Source organism: Protomyctophum bolini, assembly GCF_963924005.1.
Source record: "Protomyctophum bolini genome assembly, chromosome: 22".
NCBI classification, from domain to species: Eukaryota; Metazoa; Chordata; class Actinopteri; order Myctophiformes; family Myctophidae; genus Protomyctophum; species Protomyctophum bolini.
In genome coordinates, this window is record NC_137883.1 from 10,866,443 (window position 1) to 10,882,755 (window position 16,313).

The following is a 16,313-nucleotide window of genomic DNA, read 5'->3' on the forward strand; positions in this document are numbered from 1 at the left end:
ATTGTGGGGGTCTGTTGTTGTGGTTTCCTAACTTTGATGCATGTCCCGCGTGGGAGCGCTGGTCTCTCCCTGAAGACAGGAGGCACTGCTGCACCGCTCCATCACGGTCTCTCCCCCCTGTGTGCCCTGAGATATTAAACACTGCTGGAGGTCAGCGACCTTTAGCGAAAGAAATGCATAATTGAAAAGCCAGACCAATATTCTTCAACATAAGCTGATGGCTTTGAACTCTTGTTCCCCCATTAATACCCACACACCTTTGTTTTAGCTACACAGTCCATTTGGTTCCATTTTGGACACGCTTTTGAGTTACATTAACAGTGGGATTGTACTGCGTAGCAGTTCAAGCTCCTGTTCATATTCATTTAGGAGATGTTTTGCTCATGGGTTAGCTGAGGAAAGGCAATGGGATGTGTGTTGAATTATAGGGCTTATTATTTGTGAACACCGTCAGAATTGGTATGTTTTTCTAAGAATTCTATGAGTGTTGCGGCTGACCGGATAGTACGTCGACCACATGATCGCTACATCGCTGGCTCCATTCCGGCCAAATACTACTGAATGTTGCATGTCGGGCACTCTCCTATTTACATTTACTTTGTTTTCAAGAGTGTTGAGCACAAAGATATCAGTAGCATTAGAAAGTTACAGTACACACAAAAACAAAAACTATTTCCATCCCCCCCCCCCCCCCCTATATTTCCCAAGTGTGTTTTTCATGTTCTTTAAACTATTTTCAGCAATGAGATCATATTTCTTGGTGGGTAGATCTTGTTGCGCTGGTCATTTTGAAAGTATTCAAGTAGTCAAAAAAGTCTGGGCTCCCCTGACATAGGCTAAACGAAAAAGAAAGACTATTATAGTTTGAGTGTGTTTTAAGCACGTGACCTTGATTATGTTTACCTACCTCTAAGTGTTTGTGTTTGTGTTTTTTTCCTCCCACCTTCCTTAACCAAACCTATTGGAGAACAGTAGGCATATACGCTTAACATTCAATTTGGCATCCCTATTTTGGGTCAGCGAAAATGTCCCAAAGTTAAATGAAATGTGAAAATGCGGGGTGCGCAGGCTTATCCGACACACCAACGGACCGACATGCGGTCGGACATGCGCTGCTCCCGTGCTTTAGGTTAGGTTAGGGTTTGAGGTAGGCTGTCTGTCTAATGACAGTCGGACCAATAGTATGTCTAAACTACAGCCTGTACCCGAAAATACCAGATCTACAAGCTCACAACCGTTGTGCTCTTGTACTGTAGGTCAGCTATTTTCGCCATGAGAGACCATAGGGCTCAAGTTGCAAACTACATGAACCCTAGCATCCCTATTATCTGGCAAACATCCAGTGGAAATTGCTGTTCTGAAAGCTCGCAATACTTGTGGATCGACTATTTTCAGCTTATTTTCAGACGTTCAAACTAGGAAGGGTATGACCTGGTCAGCCTGCAACGACATGCACAAGATCTGGTCATCCCAGCTTAGTAAGATGTTAAAAGTAAAAGATATTTAGGACGACCGTTGAGCCGATTCTACTATATGGCTCCGAGACATGGACACTTTCAAAGAAACTAGAGAAACGGTTGGATGGCACTTACACCGCCTTCTAATGAGAGCGCAGAATCTTTCTTGGAAGAGCCACCCATCGACTAATCTAATATACGGCAACCTTCCCCGTGTTTCCCCGTGAGTCCTGCCTCAAAGCAGACCAGAGGTAGAAAACTGTCGTTCCCTGATGTCATCGCTAGGGACACGGGCATCAGTAAGCAGGAACTGGGGATGGCAATGAAGGACCGGGAAGTTTGGCGTGTTATTGTGTTATTGCAGAAGGGGGGGAGAGAAGCAGGCCAGGTATAGATAGGCTTCACATGGTTAAACAAAGGGTTTGCACACTGCATAACGCACATAACCCCCTGAAGCTCCATATATCAGGACAGACGCACGTCTGTGGTCGTAATGTTCCGTAAAACACATGAGTGTGCTTCCCCTGCACACTTCTGGAGACGAGGGGGCCTCTTTTTACTCAACTCGTCAAACAAACAATGGCTTTCCGCCACCACACTGGGAAAAAATGAAAAGGGGAAGAATTCATTCATCAATTTGACACTTTCCACAACTGTGTGTGCTCAAGCAATGCTTCGTGGAGCAGTTTACTAAATTAAATTACTTTAACTCTCTTGGCATCTTCGTGCTCTAGCATGTTAGTTCAGGGCTAGGCATTGAGTGACTCCTTTTGAAGTCAGTGATTTGTGAAGCGCTTGTTACCGTCTGAAGTCTAATGTCATAAGTCTCAGGATCAGTCCAGGATTTTGGAGCCCGACGGAAAGATGCTCCGCCTGCCATTGTGCTATTGGATATATGATGACTCTAATTAGCGTGGCAAAATGTTTAGTTTATTTTTTTTGCTTTTGATCAAACGGGTCCTTTTGAGTTATGACAGCCTATGTTGTGTTTTTCTTGATCCTTTCCTGAAATATAATTGAAGGTTTTATTGTGTAGCTAAATGTCTAACTGGCTCTGCAACACTGGACTTTATTTTGACAAGCTCTCAGGATTAGACTTGTTGTAACTTGATAGCTAAATTAAATGGTTCAGCTTGAGAACCTCTGGTTTTGTGTTTAGCAGTGGTCATGTGGCTGTTTAATTTCTCATTCAAGGTGTGTGTGTGCGCGCGTGTGCGTGTGCGCTGTGAGCCTATGATTCAGACTCCAGAAGTAAATAAACATATGATGTTTCAAGGTTTGATGAATGATACTATCACCCCCCTTCTTTGGTGATGGGAAAATTTGTTATCATTCATTTCCCACCTAAACGTGGTGTGGTACTTGTTTTCAAATCAACTCCAGAGCTACTTTCTTTCCAGTATCTGGTTTCTGCAAAGACATTGAAACTCTGCTCTCTCTCTCTCTCTCTATCTCTCGTCCATATGTTTTTTTCTGGGTTTGACCAGGGGCACCAATGGCTGAAGCATGTGTCAAAGGTCAGGGCCGGGTCAGGCTCCCCCATCTCGAGTTAAACAGACACACTGTGTGACTGATGTCTCCAGAGGAGCTGTTATGTCCTCCTGCCCACAAGTGTGTCATTATGCCTGTCATCACTGAATCATCTGCCTGTCAGGAGGATAGCACAACCAATATGAACTGTGCACCGAGGTGTGGATAAAACCCTGCTATACCTTGACTGCTAGTGGGGCCAGTATCAATAGCTTGTCACTGGATGGTTAGATATACATTCACATCATGCATTCTTGTCATGTTCGTGAAGTCAGCCAAGTGTGACTGTCTGTCTCTCTTTTTGTGTGTCTGTCTGTCTGTCTCTGTTTTTGTATGTGTGTGTGTGTGTGTGTGTGTGTCTCTGTCTGTCTGTCTGTCTGTCTGTCTGTCTGTCTGTCACTCCGATGCTGTCTTGTCCATGTCTAGAGTCAAACAGACGCCATCAAACCCCCAGTGTCCTTCGTTGACCCAGTGTCCCCCCCCCCCCCCACTCCCCCCCTTTATTCACTTAGATAACATTTCTCTGCTTTGCTTGTTGCCTCCCAAACATCACTGCCTCCTTGACTTGACGCCAAACACAGGACGGGAACGATAAATAATCCACCAGGTTTCCTGGCAACGGAGACGTATAGCGCGACGCATGGCAGACCCGCTGACAGACCTCCTCAGCAGCGTCCCAGACACCAGATATCTGTGATAATCTGCTGGAGCCAGCCAGCATGCTGCAGCAAGGCCCTCCGCTGGATGACTGACCCGTGTCATGTCTTCAGTTTGCGTCCACCGATGTTCTATGGTGCTCTGCCAACCTGCTGCGCGTAAATCCTTCAGGGCCCGCTTCCAACGATGACAGGGCTGTTTGGCTGGCTGGCTGGCTGGGAAGCCGGTGAATGGGGACAGGGTTGCCATGTCCGCTTATTATAAGGGACTTTGGTGGTTGTTTTTATGTAAAGTTGCTTGAAAATATTGGTGGTTGTGTTTTTTCTTTTTCTTTATTGGGTTTTTTTCTTTTTTTCCCTTTTGTTTTTAAATGGCAGATCTACAAGCTTGTGGATCGGCTTTGTTCACATACTGTATCAGATGCATATAGGTTTAAAGTGCTCATGTGGCCTATAATGGTCGCTTTCTTTTGGGTTTGTTTTCATAGACTTCCTATTGCTTGCTTATTTCTTTCGCAAACTCTGGCAACACTGAACCACCTAAGGTGGCTCCTTTTGAAGAAGCAGCGACTTGAGTCTCTCTCGTGTGACTGAACTTCTCACCCTATCTCTAAGGGAGATGCCATAGCCACCCGTCGAAGAAGACTGTGAATGTGTGGCTCCAGGCGGCCCCGTAAAGAGCGCTATTCTCCCGTCACATAGCCTACTCACTCGAGGCCCCAGCTTACCGGGTATTTTACAATGGCTGGGGGGTAAAAGACCCTCCGCTGTGCGTCGGGTCTGCCTACGCCCCCAGCCATTTAATTGTAAAATACCCGATAACCTGAGACCTCTCGTGGCTTATTGCTTAAATTTACCATTTACGATTTTACGACCATAGGTGAGAGTAGGTACAAATATTGCTTGGTAGACCGAGAGCTTTGCCTTCTGACTCAACTCTCTTTTCATCACAAAAGGTTTAAACACGTTTTTCTATACAAAATCAGCATGAACTGAACGTATAATAAATCGATCTACAAGCTTACAATGCGTCATAATGCGTAGATCGGCTATTTTGGATTTTTCCTTAAAAATCTTGAAAGTGTTCTTCTCTTCTGGAGGTCCCTGTCACAAAAATATTTTCAGATGCCAAATATACATTACATGTATCTATTTGGGGGTCCTTGGCACGAACATTTGAGAACTACTACCAAATTTCCACCAGAGAGTCAAAGTCAAATAATAAGCCAAAATATAGGCCCGACCAATATATCGGTCTGGCTCTGTGTTGCTGAGCAGATGTCAGGGTCAGGCCGTTCCATGTCTCTTGGCTGCTGTGTGACAAGGCGATTAAGTGGGTGTCACCGCTTTATGACTGCATCACACGAAGACGGCGGTAAATAATTTGCGTGTGTCAAGGAGTCTGTATAATATACTGCAGGGGTGGTTTTCTGTGCATCTCCACCCCGTGTCTGTTCGCTGCTGAAATGCATCCTGATCCCGAAGCGCAGCTCCGCGAGGAATGCAGTGGCACCCTCTCGCAGTCTCTTGTCGCTCGTTTGTTAACTACATTATTTTAGCGCTGTGGTTCTCTAACTATTTTCGTGTCAAGGGCCGTCAAGTTGATATGTGCTGTAAGTGGGCACGGGCCTCAATTTGAAAAGATTTGTTAGCCACTGAGACCAGGCCACCATGAGAGAAGTTCAGTTGTTAGATTAGAATTAGTACAGAATTCTATAACTGTCGATCTGAATAGTCATGATCTAAATGTGATGCATCAACAGCTTACAGATCTTTTTATTTTTATGTGCTTAAGAGGTTAAACTTTGTCATTTTGCTGGGGAACTACTAGAACCCCCACCACCACCACCACTAAGGAACACCCTGGGGGTCCCCGCCCGCCCGGCCCGCACTTTGAGAACCAGTTCTGTAGTGAGTACGCAGGCAGATAAGTACTATCCTGTTTGACAGTTGGTGTCATACAGTACTGTATGTCAGAGCCAGCAGTTGAGTGACATTTGAACGTTGGAAGCTGTAATGACCAGTTAGAGTTGCTCATATGGAGCTGAGGAGGCTGTTATTATGTTTCAACCAATCACTAGAGAGTACCCATTTTATATAGCGCTTCGGGATTTTACACTCCAAAGAGTGTAAAATAGTAAAACGTCCATTTTGTTCCATTCCTAAAGTATTTTGGAGTACTATTAGCACTAAGGATTATTACTGTGCAACATTGCAGGTGGTTGGGATAAAGCCAGATGGACCGTAACATCAAACCACCCAGCAAGCATTCATTTGACACAAACTTAGTGTATAATAAAGAAAAGGTCAACGTTGAACAGCCCCGTATCTGGTTGTAGGTTGATGGCTTGTGGAGCTCGTATACCTCGTTCACTGCACAGAGAAGGTCTGGGGTTTCCCATCGGGAGGGGGCAAGTTCGAATAAAAACAAAAGAATAGAGAAAAGGGAACGGGGCAAAAAAAAAAAGCAGTTTATTGTAATGATAAAGATTGTTGTTCTGAATGATGCTGTGAGCAGTACTTACCCTAGAGCAGGGATGTTTAATGCTTTTAAAGGTCAAGGACCCCTTAGCTGAGAGAGATGAAGCAGTCAGGGACCCCCCACTACACATTGGAGTCACGTCAATGTGTATGTACTTAAACCCTTTTTGTTGCTCCTTATACCAGGCTCAGGTAGTAGTTTTAGACTACAGTTTAGGCGTTAGATGTCAGGGCAATCTCCCTATGCGGTTATGAGACATGCTGCCATACTTGGTATTATTTCTGCCTGAGGGTGGACCAAGAGGATGGATCAGGGTTAGGGTCACCTGTAGGCTTCAGGACAATCTGCCTGTTCAGAGTTTGATTGATATTTGATATGACATTTTTACTGTTTGAAATATACCAATTCATGTACATACTGTGAACAAAAAAAAGTCAAACGAAAGCACACATCAATACAAAAACTGCTACTTTGAAGACGAAACCATGAAAAGCACTAAAGACTTGTTTACCATACATCAGGGTCCTCCATTTTCAATTCATCGGAACATTTAAATACGTACAAATAAAACATACACTAAAAATGAAAAACAGGAAATCATCATACATTTGAAAACATGTACAGTATGTGAAAGAAAAGGGGCCAGTTCTCTACATAATTGCAACCGTCCTTAGGTGCTCTTTGAGAGTGGTTTAGTTAAGGGATTCACATAATGGCTGTTCGTAGGGCCAAGTGGAATTTTAGTGGATTAGGAGCGAAATTATTTTAATCCCTTGTATCCCTCGAATCTGGTTTGCATGTGGTTTGTTGAACTCCTCTGGTGTTGTGACTGTTATGTCTATTACTGCTCCATGGACTACGTTGACATTAAGGAAGTATTTTGACAGGTAAATGGGTAATCCTGGTGGTGTAGCGAATCTTGTAGACCAGGCCATTGCGAGATGCTTTATTTTTTCATTACAATTTTGAAAAATGAGTTGTGATGCAGAGAAATGGGAAGGAAACACAAACATGCTCTGAAAATGCCATGAACACCAGATCCAGGTGGGGAACCACTGCTTTAGATGTCGATATATCTTGTGTGTCATTGAAACCGTGGGCCAAATTGTGGCACTATTTGAGCCTGGAATCACCAAAACCATCCCATGGGAAGCATGACGGTGCCCTCCAAAAATCCCATGGTTTCCAGATATCCATGTTCGGGAGCAGAGTGTCAGACAAACAAACGGGGAGGAGGAGCATGAGGGATGTATGGTTTTCTGCTTGTCCCCCAGCAACCCTACAGTACATGCTGTCGACGTCAACGCCTTCGGGCCAGACGTGTGAAAACGTATCACTTGCTGCTGTCTCAGACTGTAATTTAGCACGGCCGGGGTATCTATGCTGAGATAAATCATGCCCGGTAAGTGCACGGATGATGGGGGAGTTGTCATAAGAATGCTTCATCAGCGACTTAACCTTACCCCACCACTGGCAGCCCCCCCCCCACACACACACACACACACACAGCGCCATCCAGCTCCTTCTACTCTCACACCATGACACTCCTCCCCCTGGACGGAGAGAAGAAGAGGATTACTCTCTCAGCGCAGACAGTGAAGGTATCTGGAAGCCATTATAGTTAGTGAGGAAGACTGAGACGTGGTGGGAAGCATGAAGCACACACACACACACACACACACACACACACACACACACACACACACACACACACACACACACAGACGCATGCACACGCACACACATACTGTACAGGATCTGCCCTGCAGTCACAAAGCACCCGCGGGGGTCTGTTCACCCCGATTCAACCTCCCATTGCTCTCATTGGGTTATATGGCTGTTTGCATTAGCGCATGCCTCCCCTTCCTTCCCCAGAGACTTGAAGTCAATGCTCCTCTGTCTGGTCTTTGATTCAGACCAAACAACTGGGGGGGGGGGGGGGGGATGAAGGGCCGGCCCCCACTTCTCCATCAAGCCTTCGTCATGCTTAAATCAAGTCGACCGCGGAAAACACTTGGCGAATATTCTCCCTCTGCGTTTCTCTCGGCTGTGGTTGTTTTACGGAGCTCTGCGTCCGGAGGTTTACTGTAACCCTGCCTCTACGGGTGGAAAGTAACACATTTCTAGCACTCTCGATACTGTCACTAGTTGCTTTCAAGCGGCGTGACTCTGCAGGAGGCTAGCCATCTATAAGGGTTGGACTGAGTAGTGTGAACGTCTGTCCGTGTGTTTGACCGGAGCTCGTCATGCAAACCGCTGGGCTGATCGGCACCACATTTGCTGTGTATGCTGCCAGTAGGCCATAGAAGTACCTCTGGTACCTATTTGGAACAAACGTGGGTCACATACGTTTTACATTTTATTGAAACTAGACCGGTGCCCAGCTGTAGAGCACCGTGTCGTTATGACCCACCCGGCTATGACCCACCATTTTATGCCCATATATGGAGATTTCTGTATCTGTCTCTCTGTGTCCCTTTATTCCTATATATGGAGTTGTGTCAGGCATGTCCAAATATGAAGTGTTAACTTGTGATGTCAGAACTATGGTGCATAGATAGATAGTCTGTCGGGTGTCCAACTCTTACTTTTCAGGATTCAAGTTCTAAATTTGCCTTTCCTCTTTGGATACTGTTGGGGGGGGGGCTTATTATAATGAGTCTGGGTACTGAGTGGTGACTTGGAATAAAACCTTTAGAAACACGTTTGAGGGACATAAACGATATGATATTAAAAAATATTTTTTAAATGCTTTGTGTAGAGTTTAAGTCAAGTAACATTACTTCTACTTGAGTTGGATACTCTTTTTAGCCCCGTGTTCCTCAAGAGGAACTGTGGTCTTTCACGGCTCTGTCTGAATCCAAATCCAGAGGGCTCCTGAGGTCCTGTGGCTTCAGGGCAGAACGGCCAAAGGCCTGGAACTGATTGATTCACTGTCTGGAACCAGGAGGGATTCCCTCACTTCCGCTTATCCATTCTTCTTCATTTCAGCTTCCAGCTCTTTGTTCGGCGGCAGGCCGGTTTTCTGGAACGGCATTCGTTTGCTCTTGCGGGAGATGTTTCGTAGTCGTCCGTGACATTGTGGTCGCCCCGCTGTGCCTAAAGGATATTGTATTAAGATGTTTACCTTCATCCTCAATCGAGTCTGGTTAGACCGGTTGTGATAAATGACTTGGATAAACTCTACCTCCCCCGTTGAGAATTGTGCAAGTTTGAGGTACCATATGTGTTGCATTTCTATTTTTGGGGGAGAGAGAGTGCATGGGAAGAATAAAGTGTAGCCTACTGTACTTTATTAGTACTTTTGTGTCGTTTTCATTGTCCTTTTTGGAGGGGCGCTAGATACAGCTTTTGTCCCCACACATCTCATATTTGCCTTTGACAATGAAAGGAGAAATTAGGTCAAATGTCCGCCAAATATGAGCGCCCCCTTTTTGTTTGCCAAATTCCCGCTCCCCCTTCTTTTATAACCAATATAGTTGTTATGCCGCAATTAATTCCCAAATTCTCCACTCACTTGTGTGTAGTCTACTGCTGGTTAACCTCCTAGTAAGGAGCCTAGTGATGGGCCTCAGCAGGAGGACGTACTGTAGCGCGTGTGGAGGAACACCATAGTTACTCCATCCCAGTTATGCGCAACCCGTTACCAGCCTGTAGGGTGCAACTTCCCTGTGCTCTAATTAGGCTGGGAAGGTAGAAGACCCTCCACTGCTCGTCGGGTCTGCCTACGCCCCCAGCCATTGTAAAATACCCGGTAACCTGAGACCTCTCGTGGCTTATTGCTTTTCTAAAACAGTTACAAACATATAGCAATATTAACCTAATAAAACTATTGAATTCACAAAAGTAGCTACACTTTGCGCCACCAGAGCGAGCCACATCACTTTCTTGTTGTGCTCGGCAAGTAGGCTATGTGACTGGAGAATAGCGCTTTACGGGTCTGGAGCCACACATTCACATATGAGCCGGGCACTTAGACGCCCGCACGGCATGGATTTGTAAGGCAATCAAGCGCTCCCCTTACCCAGTACAGCTACAGAGATGCGGAATCAGCTGCGAATGATATAAAGTGATTGAAGGTGTGGGTTATCGGTGAAATTTACACCGGTCACGTGACTGTAACCAGCCAATCAGAATAAAGTATTGGGACTAACTGTTTTAGAATGCCAAGCCAGAGCTGACACGGAGGATTTATACTAGTGGATTTCAACCAGTGGTCCTCGAGGGGTTTCCAGAAGTTCCCCAGCTTAATGATGGAGAGTTGGTAACAAAATTAGATCCTGAATGTAAAATGAAACCAAATGGAGTCCATTTGGTTTCATTTTACGCTCTCAAGAGTTAAATTATTGTTAACCATCTGCATATCCTACTCTGTGTGTGTGTGTGTGTGTGTGTGTGTGTGTGTGTGTGTGTGTGTGTGTGTGTGTGTGTGTGTGTGTGTGTGCGCGCACGGTTGTAATGCACGTAACTCGAGAAACGTTTGCCTCACCGACTTCACATTCGACACACGCGTTCCACAGGGAGTGCAGGACGGTCGGTCGGACCCACATTTCTCCAGAACCACCACAAAAGGCTCTGCTCAGGCTCTGCCAGTGGGCCTAATCAGCCTAAGTCCCCTTTACACTTTTCACAGTCAGTTTGCACCCTTCAGGCACACCGACCGGTGGCCGACCGGCACGTACAGGTCTAGTCTGCTAATTGTTATTTTGATCAATGTATGCCAGGTTGTCTCTCCTATGGTACCGTCAATACAGCATGCAAATGTGGACAAAAAACTGAAAAGGTAAGATAATGAAAAAAGCCCTGGTAAGGGGAGAATAGGGGGAAAAATTAATTTGGCAGTGTATGAGTTCATAAATAAAGCGCTTTTCACGTCTGTCGGCCTCTCTGTCTGTCTCTCTCATACACAATCTACACACGCACGCACGTACGCACGCACACATACACGCAGAGTCAAGCAAGCTTGGAGACACCTGTGTACACAAGCTACCCTGAGGCTGGTGTCCTGGGTAAAGTGTGCGCTACATTCAAGCTGTGCACATATTAAAGTGACGTGCAGGGCCAGATTAAGACTTTTTTTTTGTTGGTGCCCAGGGCTACGACCAGGTTTTGTGCCTCATCATCACACGTTGACATGTTTCGTTTATTGTCCTTACTTATGCCACGCTGTGTCAGTGTGATGTTGGGATAATGCATATACAGCTTTGCGTGCAGATGGTTTATGTGCAGACCATGTATGGGTGCATGTCTTGAGTGCCAGGTACCAAGGCATGAGGGGCGCACACAGGGGAGGATGACAGTCGTGTGGGGGTTTGTGACCCCTGAGCTTGGTGCCTCTGGTGGATACAGGATAGGTGGGCATTATAGGAACGGACATCTGGGTGTAACATTTTTAAAAGAATAAATATTTTAAAAATGGTGTTAAATAATATAAAGTATATATGATGTGAAAATGCATTTAATTTTGAACTTCAACTTCTTGTTTGTGCTCAAATGACTGCATATACAGGTTTTGTAACAATAAGTAGCAATTGTAAAAAGATATTAGACCTTAATTGTTGAACGTTTAAGCATGTTCTAATCATGTATACTTTACATTTTCAAAAAATATATATTTTCTTAACATTTTGGACAAAATAGCCAATTTTAAATGGAGGTGCCCAGATGTCCCTATAGTGCCAAACCTAGCCCGTTAGCCTCGGTCTGGCCGTACGTTAATCCTGGCCTGCTGTTGCACGACATGCCATACAGTGCACTGGATGTTTATACTGTAGTGTTTATACAAGAAGCAAGGTGCTGGAGAAGAGGGTGTGTGCTGTACCATATAGGTGTGTCTGCTCTGAGTGGGAGCACAGCTTATTCCTGGGCAGGTCCACAGAGACTGTGAATGCACTGGAAATACACACAGACCTCGTCTCCTGCAGTCATCATCATGCACTACCGTGCTGGGTGGCACTGGGTTCTTGGATACCTCTTGATGGATTTAGTTTGTTGCCGTGTGGAGGGCCGACGGACGCTCAGAAAGGTAGGGCCCCATGCAGTGTGAAAGGTAGGGCCCCATGCAGTGTGCCGTGCATTTCTTCTGATTGACATGAGTTAAACACAAGCTAACGCTATGTGTCACAACGGGGTGCTTCGTCAGAGTGTAGATGTCTCTACAAAAGAAATGGCGTTTTGGAACGATTTTTAAAACCCTTTCACCAGGTTGAAAAGATTTCAAGTGCTTGTTGGTGTCCAGACAAAATGACAATGACCAAATGCTCATTGATTGGAGCAAATTAAATGCACACTGAACGCTGATTTTGGTAAGAGAATTAATTAACATATGATTCATCCTTGTTTGTTGTTCATTGTTGCTTGTTGTGCCAATGCTGCCGAGACATTTGCATTTGTGTGTGTGTGTGTGTGTGTGTGTGTGTGTGTGTGTGTGTGTGTGTGTGTGTGTGTGTGTGTGTGTGTGTGTGTGTGTGTGTGTGTGTGTGTGCGTGTGCGTGCAGACATTTTGGCAGGTCTTTGTCCTCATTGATGTTAAACATGACAAGATCTAATTATTAGCATTCATTACACATGGTGAAATTATGCTTTAGATGAGTTTAGCCTCATTTTAATTGAAGTGGGCTGACAAAGTGTCGTGTTTAAGTGCACGTTTAAAGCATGTGTGTGTGATTAACAGTCATAAGTAATGGGTCCATGAATGTTGCCTGTGGTTTTGAGGTTTTCACATCAGAGAGGCTCAGAGTCAGAGGGGTTGTGTTTACAGTTGGCCACATATCTTACACTAACATAATTGCAGCTTAAAGCAAAATAAGGTTTGTAATCCTAACCTACTACTATACTGTACATGTATTGGAAGGGTCTTTTTAGAGGAACTGATTTATATTCATCACTCTTTTCTTGCAGAATCAATGTGTGGTCCATGATGCTTTTCCATTATTATTTGTCTTTTTATTTTGTTACAATTTTATTGAATCCATTCATCCATTTTATTAGCACTTTTACAGACAAACTGTTTTGTTGTTGTTGTTTTTTTGATGAGGGATGCAAAACAAAGTGCATGGCTGCTGCGCCGTACCACAGTGGTTCTGAAACATTTTAATTTTAAGAAACCCCATAACTCAGAGAATGTATTAATGGAACCAAAATGTATAAACCCATAACGGCCGAGCTACACCAAGACTTTCAAAGTGCACATGCGAGTACAGTATGAACAAACGCACATGCGTACTTTTAGATCCAGTCCTATTTTAAAGTTGTGTATGCAGGGCTCGCGTATCCGCATGTTACGCGCCACGCGCACTTGGTGTAGCTTGGCCGTAAGGGTCCATTTGGAGTTCCAGACCTGTATTTGTCCATTTTGGGTCCCTGGATCACACTTTATGAACCACTGCCGCAGGAAAACAGTGGCTGAACACAGGCATCACGTTTAAATATTGTCTCTGTCGGGTGGAAACCGCATACTGTATGTCCAAAACTGTTACTCTCCAGGATTCAAATTCAGTAGCAAATCCACAAGCTCAAATGACTTTGAGCCGCGTTTTGAGCATTCATGTGAATCTGCTACTTTTGATACTTTTGTGCTGTAGCATGATCAAGTAGAGCGTTCATTTATGGAAAGTCCCCCGAAAGCAACACCATGCTTCTAGGTGTGAATGTCCCCTCGGGCACGCTGCTGATTACAATGATCCTCATGTCTGTCTCCTGCGTCTAAGCTGCGCTTCCAGTGTTTGCCCCGTCTTGTCCATTCAATACCTTTACTTAGTTTGACAGCCCTCTTATGATTATGATTATTATTATTTAAAGGCCTCTCGATATACAGCCTATTGTAGGCTCTAATGCAGCCTGGCGGTGTGTCACAACGGTCGAATCCCAATCCCGACAAACTTCGGAAAGTACGTGTCACTCCCCATCTCTCTCTCGCCGTTTCTATCTATCTCCACTGTGCAATATCAACGAGGGCAATTTTTTTTTTATATATTTTTTTTAGCAAGGCCTCTCAATATACACTTCTGCAATATGCTCTCAATGATGCTGGGTTTTAGTTTTTTCTACTGCTTCTTTTTCAATACCCTGCCACGTCTGCATATAGCTCTGTCCTTGTGTTCTGTCTGTCTGTCTGTCTGTGTCTGTCTTCCAAATATCGTATCGAAGTTTGAAATCCATTATTGTGACAACACTAGTGTGTATATATAGCATTATTTAGCTGTGACTCAACATTATCACACTTTATTTATTTTCACGGTGCATTGCTCCACAATTCATAACATACCATATACGGCATATACGACATACGGCAAGAGCTACAGAGAGACATGCGTTCAAGCAGAGATACAGAGAGACATGCGTTCAAGCAGAGATACAGAGAGACATGCGTTCAGACAGACAGACAGACAGACAGACAGACATACTCTACATAGAAACAGGGTTCAATTTGCTGGGGGGGCATCATGCCCCGAGCCTTTGATATCTCAAAGTTAAACTTAAGTTTAACTTTGAGATAGTTTAACTTAAAGTTAAACTATCTGATCCAAACCTCACAACGTTTGCATCATGACTTGTGACGAACCTGCACGCTCTGTATCATTATGAAGAAGTATACAGTGCACTACGGTCTCAACCACCCTCTAGAGTTGGCTCTGTACTTGGACCACTTGTCCACACCAAATCTATTTTGCCCAAAAATAGCAGGTCTACCAGGCTAGCTCAATGCGTTGCGCTGAATTATACAAACTGATGCCTGCATGCCAGTAGTCTTAATTAGCCAAAGTAAGAACACACACACAGTGTAAGTACAGTTCATATGAAGCATAGATTGGGGTCAGCAGGGCTCTGTACCTATTCATTCCCTGTAACATTACCATTAGTTATAAGCCAAATATAATTACGGGGAATGTATAAGACCTCCATGCAGGGGGATCTAGAAACAGAGCCTACAGGTGGATTCTGGGGAGGGCGGGAGGCGGTGGGATTTGCAAAAACTTCATGAGCAGCATGTTAGCAGCAAGCGAGGCAGTGAGACAGCAGTGGCGCACGTCCGCACAGCAGGAGAGAAGCAAGGAATGAGCAGGTATAGGCACATAGTTTACTATGGTATATGCTGCTTGCTATGTGTTTAAATCCAAGCCCTTTCTAACTTTGCACCATTGAGATGGTGCTGTACTTACACTGGCATTCTTTCTGGTGGTGCATGTGTGTTATAGCCTTGAGCTCATATACAGCATGATGCTATAAAGAGGACAGCGCAATGAGAAACAATTGGAAACACGTGCCAATCAATTAACTATGGCACTAATCTCTGAGGCACTCCCTGTCCCCACCCACAGCAGTCTTAATTGAGAGTGTAGAAAAAGGCCAATAGACGATTGGAAAAGTGAAAAATCGGCTTCCTCACGTATTGGCAACATGTAACTTCATATGGATTCGTCTAACTCAGCCCAGTAGGGAGACAAATGGATGAGGAGGACGGATGGACGGACTGTCAGACAGACAGACAGACAGACAGACAAACAAAGAGGTTTCGTTACAGAGGTTTTGAAATTGTTAATCTTGATTCTTGAAGATGAGATTAATGTATTCTATACATTTTAGGGCCAAGTTAGGCATGTGTCATAAAGTCAGCCTACTTGTGGTGAGGCAGACAATTACTCCATTGCTTCTGGCTCCTGACTGACTGACCTGTTGTGTGTGTGTGAGGGACGGCCGGACGGCCGGACAAAAAGAAAGATGGTGAGATAGAAAGAGACAAAGAGTGCAATGTTACAGATACGATATATTTCCTTATTCTAGTATAGAATACTACACTTGCTTTGTCAATGTAAACATATGTTTTCATTGAAAATGTATGTTTTCATTGCCAATAAAGTCCCATTGAATTCAGAGCGAGAGACGGAGAAAAAGATACGGCGAACCAGAGAGAGAGACAGACAGATGGACAGAGACCGAGACAGAGAGGGGAGGTGCAGATAAGTGCAGCCTCCTGGGCCATGTGCCAGGCTAGACTGGAGATAAGCCGCAGGGCCAGAGGAGATCCAGTGTCTTCTTATCAGCAAGGTCTGGTGCCCAGCTTCATGGACAGAGAAAGGGCCTTTGTTTCTGGAGCTGGAGGAGAACCCTTATTGGTCTCAGTTCATATCGCATCTTCATTGATCTTGGTCTGCCAGTACTACAGTATACAGTAAAATAAGGCGGGGG

General features: G+C 44.7%; 1 protein-coding gene across 3 annotated transcripts in view; it reads left to right on the top strand.

Annotated features, from left to right (window-relative positions):
* LOC308309931 (uncharacterized protein) overlaps positions 1 to 16,313 on the top strand; it is a 157,073-nt gene that overhangs the window by 53,068 nt on the left and 87,692 nt on the right. Inside the window, exon 1 of one of the 3 annotated variants that reach the window (XM_080755914.1) lies at positions 12,020 to 12,150. The exons of the other annotated variants lie outside the window; for them this stretch is intronic. Coding sequence (XP_080612040.1) covers positions 12,058 to 12,150 — 93 coding nt within the window. The 5' untranslated portion in view covers positions 12,020 to 12,057. Of the gene's footprint in view, positions 1 to 12,019; positions 12,151 to 16,313 lie in introns of those variants that run through there. 3 annotated transcript variants of the gene reach the window in all.